General features: G+C 41.5%; 1 protein-coding gene across 1 annotated transcript; it reads right to left on the bottom strand.

Annotated features, from left to right (window-relative positions):
- Nucleotides 1-933: 933 nt before the first annotated feature.
- On the bottom strand, nt 934-10,874 carry gnaz (guanine nucleotide binding protein (G protein), alpha z polypeptide). The gene is made up of 2 exons (XM_061073168.1): nt 10,152-10,874; nt 934-1,286 (listed from the first exon to the last, which is right to left on the bottom strand). The coding sequence occupies exons 1-2, from the start codon at nt 10,872-10,874 to the stop codon at nt 942-944; spliced, it is 1,068 nt and encodes a 355-aa protein (XP_060929151.1). The 3' UTR covers nt 934-941.
- Between the last annotated feature and the right edge of the window lie 1,023 nt (nt 10,875-11,897).

The following is an 11,897-nucleotide window of genomic DNA, read 5'->3' as shown; positions in this document are numbered from 1 at the left end:
CTTGCTGGAAACTGGAATGATCATAAAGAATACTTTTGACTCTACCGAGCATAACACTCCTGGTAATATAAGTCAGTGACCCGCTGTAAAAGGCAGGTTAGAGAGACATATTCTTTTCTTTTTTTTTTAAAGCACAAAAAAACATAAAAAGGAACTTGGGAACAGAACAACATTAGAGAGTCAACCAGGGGCAACAGAAATAGTGTGTAAAAAAAAAAAAAAAAGTGAAGAAAGGGAAAACATTATTTCACTTCAGCTTTAGACTGTGGCAGTTTCCTCTTTTAGGCAGAAACCCTGTGACATCATGTCGTCTGACATATTTTTTTTTTGTGCCCTCACAAATACAGTCTCTCTCTACATCTCATCAGGTGCGCTCACTGGTCACCATTGTTGGGGGTGAAAATCCAAAAGAGAACATTGTTTCTGTCAAAATTCATATTGTGAAGCAGCATTAATTGACTCAGGCAAATAAATTGAAAGGAGACAAAAGAAACCAAAAACCAGCGGCACTACGCAGTCTCAGGTTGGGCAGGCAGGTAGGGGTAACTGTCTAAAACTTCCAGTGTTGCCTTGTCAGACAAGTGCTTGACCGTCGATCTAAAGATCTTGTGTGTGAGCAAACATAAGGTTGTGTGTGTGTGTGTGTGTGTTTGGGTGTCTCTGCATACTCATATTCAGTGCAAACACATTGGGTTAAAAAAATCCCATCTTCACCACGGGCCATCATCTCTGTTGTTTCAATTGAAATCAACAGAATTGTCAATCCCTGACCATCTCACTACTTCTCTCCTTTGCAGTTCTCTCTTGCACATCTTCAAAGAGATAAACCGTCGGGCAGGCCGATGCGCCTGTTCTTTATCCAGCCCACCGGCGGGCTGACTGCTGCCAAGCAGCCCGCTGTACCCCCACCCACCCACCCCCCTAACCCCCAGCATCAGGTCCTAGCACAGCCCAATGTACTTGAGATTGTTCTGGATGATCACGTCCGTGACAGCGTCGAACACAAACTGGATGTTGCTGGTGTCAGTGGCACAGGTGAAGTGCGAATAGATCTCCTTGGTCTCCTTGTTGCGGTTGAGGTCCTCAAACTGCCGCTGCACATAGACCGCTGCCTCCTCATAGGTGTTTTGACCTTTGTAGTCGGGGAAGCACACTGTCAGAGGAATGCGTTTGATCTTCTCAGCCAACAGGTCCTTCTTGTTGAGGAAGAGGATGAGCGACGTGTTGGTGAACCAGTTGTTGTTGCAGATGGAGTCAAACAGGCGCAAGCTCTCGGCCATACGGCTCTGAAAGAGAGAGAAGAAGAAGATAAAAGAAAATCAGACTACGATCAAATTATTTCACAGCCAAATGCAGTATTTACTTTGAAGATACAACCCAAATCAGCCCAATCTATCTCATTCAGACAACTGAATTCACATGATTTAGCAAAACCCAAGAGGGAAAAGCAGAGCGTGTAAGGTCGAGGCACAATTTGAGGATGAAAATAAAGACAAGATACACGTCACAGATACACTTGACCAGCCAATGGGACGGCTTCTGTTATGTCAACAGAGTCTTGAGACTCAGACAGTGGAAGACCTGCGTTTGAACTTTCCCATTCTCTGAAACGGCACATTACTACCTTTACCATCACTAAATTCAAAATTGTAAATTGGTTAGTCATAGTGTGAAAGACTTAATCCTATTCGTTACAGAAACCTCCATAGAGAAGAATTGCTGATAAACTGGCAATGACTGTTTTGTATGAAAATGTGAATGGATCTTCTGGAGACGGGGACAAAGACTGTTGACAGAAAGGCTGTTTACACTGAAGACAGACAGGTCTGACCTTATACAGTGTGTCATAACAGAATCACCAATACTGCGGGACTTCCCAGAGCTTAAAGTCAGATGAAAAGAAAAATACTGACTTCCTCCTCTTAGCGACGCCTCAGTGCTAATGGGGATCATTTAAATGCTTAAAAGCTACTTTATTCTTTCTCGGTAATAGTATGAACAGATGATGTGTCGCAGCTTTTTTGGTTCTCTAAAGTTAAATAGAATTCTAAGATTTATGTTTAATGGGAATCAGTAATGTCTGCCTTGTCCTTCAGACAAATAAGCGCATCGTGCGATGCAGTAAATGGAGCATACGGACGAGTATCTGCAAGACTTTGTCATAAGAAAAGAAATACGGACCTCACCTTCGACACTATGCCGTAATTAAAATGTTTTATGCCTCTATCCCAGCGACAGATGAGGCCAGACGCAATATATTAATGTTCATGTTGTCTGTCCATTCCATTGGACACAATATTTCAGAGGGAATCTTTTATACTTTGGTGTTCAAAGATCCAATAACAAGGTCACTGCGACCTCATAAAACCCATTTTGGGCCATGACTCAGGATTCATAATTGGTTAATCTCACACACACGTCTAATAGAATGAAATTATGGAGTAATGACATTTTATACTCAAAAGCTTCGCCGTGACATTGTCATATTTAGTAAAAAGACTTTTTGTTCGGTCTGATAAACTCGAGGGCAGAAGGGGATATTGTGACCTTGTTTCCTTCCTGCATTTTGACTGGGTGCTGGCATAGAACCACGAGGCGTTTTGGGGGATTCATTATTTAATTCCACTATATGATGGTTATAACAAACAATTAGTTTGAATAGACATTTTCAGGTTGTATTTGAAACTGGGTAGAATTTCCTCATTTGAATTGCAGAAAACATTGCTGGTTCTGTTGCAGAAGAAAAAAGTCAGTGTGCGTGTATGTGATATGCATTTATGTGCTCCCTACACGTTATTTTTTGCTCATGTGACGTTCGAATGTATAAGAAAAAAGAAATAAAAAGAAAGTTGAGCTGTTCATAGCAGCTGCTGGCATGTGGCGACTGGCCAGTAGCTTGTGACTGGGAGGTTGTCTGATAGAAGACTGCTGTTTAAAAGGTTACGGAAACAACATGATGCTCTGAGCAAATCACAAGATCTGAACAGGATGAAAAAGGATATTGAGGAAAATAGTGGAGGAATTGACAATCATAGCGCAGATTCAAAGCAAACCCTGATTATTCAGTGGTGTAAGTCTTCTATTTTTGGATAATGATGAAAAGGCCCAGTTATGAGAAAGCAAAATTGCGTGTGACCCAAAGATACAGCTTCCAAAATGATTTCAACTTGAGCTAATGTGGGTTAAAAAAAATGAAGTTACCATGTTGAATTATTTATGTCTACAATTAAATAATAATCATGTTTCATTTAGTAATAATAGTAATACACATTAGTTACAAGAAGCTCTTTGGATATGTTTGTTGGTCCCGGTTAATAGAAGATTCCAAGCAGTCTGATGAATCTGAGTAATAGAAAGGAAGTTGCTGCACATAGTATACCAAAAACACAATAAACATAAATTGATGTTTGTTTGAACCACAATTGAAGAAAACTAGCCGCTGGAAGGGAACTACTAAGATGAAACACCACGGAGAGAAGGGAATTAATTGAGGTTTTGTTCAAAACAAATTGCATAAGCGTGTGTCTGCAAATTCTGTTCAACTCCTGTTAAGACAACCCTTTATTTCTCCATATGTTTTCTTTTAGCTCCCATTCTACCACATGTGGTCACCTGATAAGATCGAAACATAAGCTCTCCTTTCTGTGTGAGTGTGTGTCCCCGGGGAACGAGGCTGGCCCCTAAACAGTGTACAGTGCACAAAGTTATGTCAGGCTTTTTGACCTCACTCCTCCTCTTTTCAGGGTGTCAAAACAAGAGCCCAGCTGCGGCGAGAGGATGGCAGAAGACAACCAGCTGAGCCCAGGGGGTCTCTCGTCTCTTTACCTGGCCGCCGCGGCGCTTGTACAGTAAGCGTTTCTTAATGGGGAGTCAAGGGAGGGGGAGGACGGCACCCAGGGGCGCTAAAGAACGCAGACCCCCCTCCTTTGCTACAGACATCCATGGATACAGATACCTGTGGCACACACACACACACACACACACACACACACACACACACACACCGCTTTCCCCCTTCGCCTCCTCCTGTCAGAGTACTCCAGAGGCGCAGGCCTTAATTAAACTTAAGTATTAATGAGGAAGTTCAACCCAGTGTAATTGCTTTGTTTCCCACAAATACAAATCACCTAAGTGTGCAGCCACTCCTTTGTAATTCATCAGGGTTCCTTTGAAATGTCACCGCCACAAGAAGGTTGGATTTGCACTTATCCAGCGAGATTATCTGTTTTTTCTCACCATGTTTTTTCTGCTGCGCCTGAGAATTACATTGTTCAAGGTGCTGCTTTTCTGTTTAATTTATGTGTCTCTAAATGTAGGGGTTGGACGTGAAGCAAAGGCTCTATTTTGTTCTATATTTATTTGTTTGTAAAATGAGCACGATGGAGATAATTTTATATAAAATTCAACAAGTTATGACACGGTAGCTTTGTCCAGATATCTGTCCGTCTGGTATGTGTATTGTTAAGGGCCCAAGGAAGTGCAGTGTGGAATTTGGTGCAATTTGGACACGTGATACATTTAATATTAATAAACCTAAAATAAATAGGCGACAAGCCCTTCTCTGTGACGTTGGCAGCTGCGATGTTTACGACAACAGCAATAAAAACTGATTATCCAGTTTAGGGTTCTGTGTAATGAGTCGAGCTTCACTGAACTATGGATGAACAGGCAAAAAAAGATCTTTGTGCAGCAGCGGTGGTGCAGCTTCAAGGTTCTGTGGACTGAGTCTAGCAGCCGGTCTCATCCTGCTGTGGCTCAATAGCTGCAGGTCACGTTTGGAGTTTTAAGAAGGGAAGCTGCAGCCAGCAGCACCACGGGCCAAGCAACCAGCTCATTCCTAGCAGGCAGGTTTAGAACAGGCACTGCACTAGTTAGAGATAAATTCTGTATGTACAATTGTTGTAGTTGCAGACTGGAGGTTTTCCATCTTTTTTACATTGCTTTTATCATTTATATATGAAATATCCTGATGATAAGAGGAGAAATTTATACCTGGCTGAAGATTTACAGTCCGATAAGAAAATTATTGGCAAAAAGCATGACCTGTTCTTCTCACTCATTGCGTCTTTGAGCTATTCTGAAAATCTCCATTATGCCATAGGCACTGATTAAATCACGATTGTAATGCCTTAATCCATTAGCCAGTGAAAATGCGGTGTCGGAGTGAGGGGGAAGATTCCTGAATGCATTTTGGAGACACAGGACTGATAATGATTCTGATGTTGTCTTTGCTTTGATTAAAAAGAAAAGGCACATACGACAGAGTCTTTCCTAAAAACACAAAATTACATTAATTAATGTTCCACTTACACAAGCTGAAACAATCTTCAACCTCATATCCAGGTCTTTCATTTTCCCGTCACATACACACAGAATTCATTTGCAGTCCCACAGCCGCAGCTATAAACCTGCACTGCACATTCACAAAAACGTGCCCACAAACACACACGCACGCAAACACACACAGGCACACAATGCATGCACATATACAATCGCATTGATTCTCTCCAGCGCTGTTGTTTGTTGTACAGCCCCCCTCCTCCCTTTCCCTCTCCTCCCCTCCACTCCCCTTCTCATCCTCCCTTCCCTAGTCACAGCTCACTGTCAACAGCGCAGGATTAGGAGCATTTGACTGGCCTGTTGCTAAGCAACAGTAACCATGGCAACTGATTCATTATGAAGACAGGGATGGGACAGGGAAAATGCATCAGGGAATGGCTTGATGGGCAAATGTTGTACTGTAATTTTCATAGTTTATTTTCAGTCTTGTGTGAGCTGGTGCATTGGAACTGAACGGGCGTCTGTCTGGTTCGACTAAGTTTGTTCTTTACGTGTGTGACATTGTGTGAAGCTTTGAAGATCACAAAGATGACCACTTGACACAACAGGCTATCATTATAAAATACAACCCATTCCCTTTTAATGAGGACCATCACTTTGATGGGACGTATTTGTGTCCATTGACAGTGCTTGTTTTCAGAAGCCACTGATCTACAACAGATTAATCTCTCCATATCCCTAATGACAGTGGTGATTTGTCTGTGCCATCGGCTTCATGTTGTTTTATTTCCAATAAGACAAGAAAAAGTATGGAGCCTCTATATTCGCAGATCTTCAGTTCTGGAAACGTTGACTAAAAGAAAAAGATGAGTCACGTGTCGTCTGGAGAGTTGAATAAGTGACTTTGTTGCGCTAAAGGTTTTTACTCAACAGCTTTACAGTCTGGAACGTCTTTAACCAGATTTCACAGGGTCATTGATTCGAAAAGGAAATGTTTCTGATGCAGGAACATTATTACCTCCACTGCTGAGGCAATTTAAAACAATTAAGGTTACAGCTCCACTGAAACAATCCAGGAATCGTAACTGTAATTACCATCAATTTAATTGCAAAAGGAGGAATTTTAACACTATTTAATCTGCTATGGAGGACTCTGGAGCTGCTGAGCATGCAATATGAAATGAAGTGGTCTAGTTACTATCCTATTCGATCTCCACAAATTAGCCTGTTTGTAAATAGACAGCAGGGACCTAAGCTTTTTTTATCTGTATATTCTCCCAATGCAGTCTGCATCAGTTGGACCAGTTTACACTTGCACTGTTGAACAACTAGTCAAACCCAAGGGCCACAGTGCTCAAGTTAGGTTCTGAGAAAGTACCTTGAACACTGACCTGATGCCCTTGATTGTTTAGAAACGAGCTGAACCGTTTAGTAAAGAGATGATGGACGTTATGATCGTTCAGCTTCTTAGATAATAGATAATAGATGAATCTTGTGAAACGCTAAAATCTTCAAATACAGGATGCATTTTTGAGATAGGGTCCTCTAAGTCCTTAGATATTAAGTGTACTATGACTATGACCACATCCTACTACTACTACATTCTACATATTAAATCTATATATGAACTAAGAAGGATCTAGAGAGCAGCTGACCTCTGTTTTCACTATGTTGATCACAATTTCCTCAAAGCCCTTCATAACTACTGAAGTCAATGTGAATGGACGATAGTCACTGTTCTCCTCCAGCTCGGTGTTTGGGAACAGATTTTTCCAGATGGTAGGAACTGGATGCAAGTCTGCATGATTTCAACAGAAGGCCAGAAGTAGAGACTGGTCCTGCCACCTTCCTGGGAAAGATGTGTGAGAACAGTGTCTGTACCACACAAGTTTGATGTGCTGATTATCGCGAACATTTGGCTATTTCAATGGAACATAAATGTAATTTAATAAATGGGCCCTCTCAGAACACTGATACACCTTTTAACTGGAACCATGTTTGTGCTGGATTTCGTCTTTTTTTTTGTGTTCATAGGAATTAGTGGGTTTGGAATTTCTCTTTCCTACAAGCCGTCCTTAATTTGTGGTTAAATTGAATTCTTGCGTAACCATGACCTGGTTGACTGAGAATCTGCACCAGCGAAACCAAACATCATGTAAGCCATGCAAAAATACATATACAGTCCCCTCATACAAACACTCCTCTCTTTCTCACATTGTTGAGCATGGAGAATCTAGACTGTGTCTTTGCAAACAGCAGTTCAGCTGTGTTGTGTCAGCTGACTGTGGTTATGGAAGCGGGTGGTTCCAAAATGCAGACTTTCACTTCTTCTGTAGACATTGAAGTAACAACATGAACATGTTCTACCTGCAAAAGTAACATTTAGATGAGGTGTGGACTGAATATGACTTTTAGTCTCACTGCAATGTGTGTTGTGTGTGTAGTCAGATCTCCTGCATGGCCTCTTTTTATATGCCACTTCAGCATTCCTTTCATGAGTGAACATTATGTCACAAATTACTTCAACATTGCAGCCATGAAATGTGTTCAGAATTTACATGTAATGTGTATTTTGTCACTTTGTACATCCAAGCCACTCCCATGCAAGAAAGTTTAAAGACGCCCTATCATCATTTTTAATGGTATTCAAACAGCTACATGATTTCAACAGTAATTTGGATTTAATCTTTTATGGGTCTGGCCCTGTCACCTTAAAGCAAAGATAGTTACACAATAGGCCGGCACAGTTTCAGAATGTCCTCCACCCATAACTAATGACATGCTGGGATTAGCTCCAGTTTCTCACCCTGGATAGATTAAGTGGTTACTAAATATGGGTAATCATTTAAGGAGTTTCCTTCGACCTTAAGCAAGAAAAGCATATGACTGCATGTGAACAGCATCCATTTTGTACTGGGGTTTAACACTGTGCATGTGTGCTCATCACAGAAACTCAGGCGGTTGCACTAACAAACAGACAATAATGGCCTTCATAAAACACCTCAAAATCCATCTGCATCTCAAATGTACAAAATGCAGGGCTGATCAACCAAACCAAATGTCAGAATTAGCAGAAATGCACTATAGATTAGAAATATTGAACTTGTGCTTCTTTGCTAATCAGCTCTTCCCAAGACTCTGCAGCAGGATGGCTGCTCCAAATTCAGGATGTCTTTCTTTCTCCTTCTTTTGATCCCTCCTTTTTTTTTTCTTGTACCTGTGAACTCCCATTGCTACACGGTGCCTCCGATCTGCTAATTCTCACAGGTACAGACTCACACTTTATTCTGTGAACTCAATTAACACCATACTGGATTTTTCTTCCTCAGACTTTATTTTTAACCTATAAAACTAATTGATTTCATGTTCCAGCCTGGCATAATGCACACCCTGTTTTATCCGGGAAACCCATGAATTATCAGGCCAGTTCAATTACAGGCATAACAAAGTTTCCTCTCTGCTCAAGCTATTTTTAGTCCACACTGTATAAAGACATCAAGGTGACCCTGGATACTGGAACCTCTTCAGGTTAAAAAATGTAATCATGCCTGTGAGGAAAAAGAGAATAGCTGACCCTCATAGTTGTCCATGTTAGAAAAAGGTAAAATACTATCTAATGTTGACCTTCCATTATCATAAAAGCCCTTAAACAAACAATAATTGCCTGACTATTCCATAACACTCGGATAAGCAGATGGATATGCTGACATTTTTCAAATTCCATAACTATTAAAAGGAGAGGGCAGTGACCACTCTTTACTCACTCCGATTTAAAATGTCTGATGATTGCATGCATTCAACCATTTCTACAAAATAAGGTCACTCATGACCGCAGAAAAACAGCTTTCGACAAAGTTAAATTTGGATTAGACTCTTCCAATTGTTTATTATCTGAGTCAAAGTTTGTATATTTAGCTTTTCCAACAAATGAATACAATGAATCCAGTCAACAGTCTATCTATTCTGTTATTTATCTTTACGAGAAATTATATATTTAGTTATTCTAGGTTAATGTACTGTAACTACTGACCCTGAAATTAGGATAAATAACTGTTTTCAAATTGAAGTACAGCTTTAAATCTTCGCATCCTGCTGTTGCGAAGATGTTCATCTCAGAATCCACATATTAGAGTGAACTTATACACATTTGTTGTCAGTTTCCTGCTTAAAATGATAAGAAAACAGAAATATCAGTGAGCTCTTTCTCAATTTTCCGAGAAAATAAAACTCCCCCTTTGTTGGACTCCATCTTAAAAATTGAGAGAGTATATTATCTGTGTAACCAAAGCAGGTTGTATTGTAGACGGGGATGCACAGAGAGGAAGTGAAACAGTACAGTATGAGTAAACAACAGTGAAAGTTAGGCAGAGTGAGTATGGAGCACATATTTACTGTTATTTAAAGAATAATTTAACAAATAATGCTTCATGTTTGCACATTTCTGAATGGTAGCAGCAAAAAGACTAGTGTTAAGACTAGTTTTGCTGCAAGTGAAGGACAACACTCTGGTCCGACGCTCTGCCTGCATCATTTTGACCAGGATGACGACTGGAGGATGTCAAATTTTAGAAGAAATCCTACCCCTTTTCATATAAATGCTTTTCCAAGAATGAAGAGAGCGGTTGCAGGCACAGAGGAAGTAATGTTATTTTAATGTTTTGGTTGACAAGGCATCAGTTCTTTGAGTTGACAAATGCCCCATGGGATTACATTGCAGCCGCGTCGCGGTTGGTGGTCATAGTGCTCGATATTGGACTCATTCCAAACAGTTTCAACTCCATTAATCATTTAGTCTCCTCGCCGAAAAAGGGGTGAAATAAGGTCCAGGTTTAAAAATACTGGAATTAACTTTTATAATAGATTTTTCTTACCGTCTGGTTGTCCTCGTAGAGTTTGAGGTCGTAGCCACTCAGCTCGACACAGAAAATGATTGCAGTCACGCCCTCGAAACAGTGGATCCACTTCTTTCTCTCTGAACGCTGTCCACCCACATCTACCATCTTGAAGGTGAGCTCCTTGAAGGTGAACTTGTTCTCCACAATACCTGTGGTCATGTCGCGGGATCGCAGGATGTCCTCAACAGTAGGGATGAACTCAGTTGCAGAGATGCGGTCCAGGTCATTCAGATAGTAGGCAGTGTTGTCCTCTAAATGGTACTCATTGGATCGTTGAAAGCACTCCTGGACCCCTGAGTCAGCCCACAGACGCTTCATGACCCCCTGCAACTCGGAAGTAATCTCTCCCTTGCTCTCAGCTGGCCCTGTGAGGGCAAAGAGCTGCACGGCATCGTAGGCGCGATCAGCATTGTGAAAGTCGATCTTGAGGGTGGTGAGGGCCCGGATAATGCGGGTGAGAGAGTCTATAGCATTGTACAGAATGAGGGGCTTGTACTCCTTGCATGCATCCAAGTTGAAGCCACCACTGTGGATGATCTTCATCTGCTTGACTATGGTGCTCTTGCCTGAGTTGCTGGTTCCCAGCAACAGAAGCTTGATCTCACGCCGCTGCCGTTGACTTTCTGAACGCAAGTGGCGGTCGATTCGCCGTGAGCGTCGCGCTGCTTCCTTCTCCTCCGAGCTCTGACGGCATCCCATGGTCCTCCACCACGTGGTGATCACAAAGGAACTCGTGCTGCTGCTTGATGTGAAAGCAAGTTATAACGAAGTAAAGTTTAAGTTTGTGGAAGAGTTGGAGAGGGGTTTTAATAAAGGTAGAAGCTTACTGGGGAGGAGGCAGATACAAGTTTGTAACAGTCCAATTTTAAAAAGAGACAGGAGAGTCAACACACAGAGGAGCGACTCAGGAGTATTTCATTCCTTTTGTTCAGGGGCAGTCTGTGAGTATTGTGTGGGTAGAACCCATGCAGACTTGTAGGATGCCAACACAACGCCTGGCACCCCGGTTGGACTGCCTGCTCAATTCAAGGTAGCTGGGGTTCATAGCAGGGGCTCCCCCTGAGGAACAGCTCTGGAGGAGGGCTACTAAATGTTCAGCATATGTCAGTAGAGAAAGTGTTTGGACTTGATGCGCATGAATAGCAAAACCCCCTCACTCTCCTCCCACATGGCTATTGTGGTGCGTTGCCCTTGTTTGGCTTCTGCAAACTTCCACTTCAGTCCGATATTTGGCCAGTTTCACTTGATCTTCCTGATGGAATCTTTTCTGGTTCTTCTCGGGTGTGATTTTGTCCCGACAACTCAAGTCCTTGGAGTCTGCCAAACATAAGAAGACAGAGAGAAATCATTCACCTACATGTTTGTATGTAGTAGTATTCACTTCAAAAAGCGAGATAATAATGTAAACCATATGTGGCTGGAGCCAGAGGAAAGTTAACCTAGCTTAGCCTAGCCACCTGCTACACTCTCCACAGAAGTGTTGGTGGATGGATTAACCACATTAAACAGTTTTTACAGTTCTGCTTTTAAACTAATTAAACGAACAAGAGAGGCTAATTGCCTCTCGGTTTTAGCTCCACACTGAAGACGTGACATCAATCTTCGTATTCCACTCTTGGATATTAAACACATTTCTATTTGTGAACTACTAGTGTAATAACAACTTCAAAACCAAAATATAAAATATAATATTTAGTCATTTAGATATTGAAAGGATGTCAT

Source organism: Limanda limanda, chromosome 1 (genome assembly GCF_963576545.1).
Source record: "Limanda limanda chromosome 1, fLimLim1.1, whole genome shotgun sequence".
In the NCBI taxonomy this organism is placed as follows: Eukaryota; Metazoa; Chordata; class Actinopteri; order Pleuronectiformes; family Pleuronectidae; genus Limanda; species Limanda limanda.
The sequence above is the reverse complement of the archived record's forward strand: the minus strand, read 5'-3'. Positions and strand labels throughout refer to the sequence as shown.

Excerpts from the sequence above, each read along its gene's own strand:
- gnaz (XM_061073168.1), bottom strand. The coding sequence starts at position 10,874 with ATGGGATGCCGTCAGAGCTCGGAGGAGAAGGAAGCAGCGCGACGCTCA. Across the intron at positions 1,287-10,151 it reads TCTACGAGGACAACCAGACG|AGCCGTATGGCCGAGAGCTT; the intron begins GTAAGAAAAATC and ends TCTCTCTTTCAG.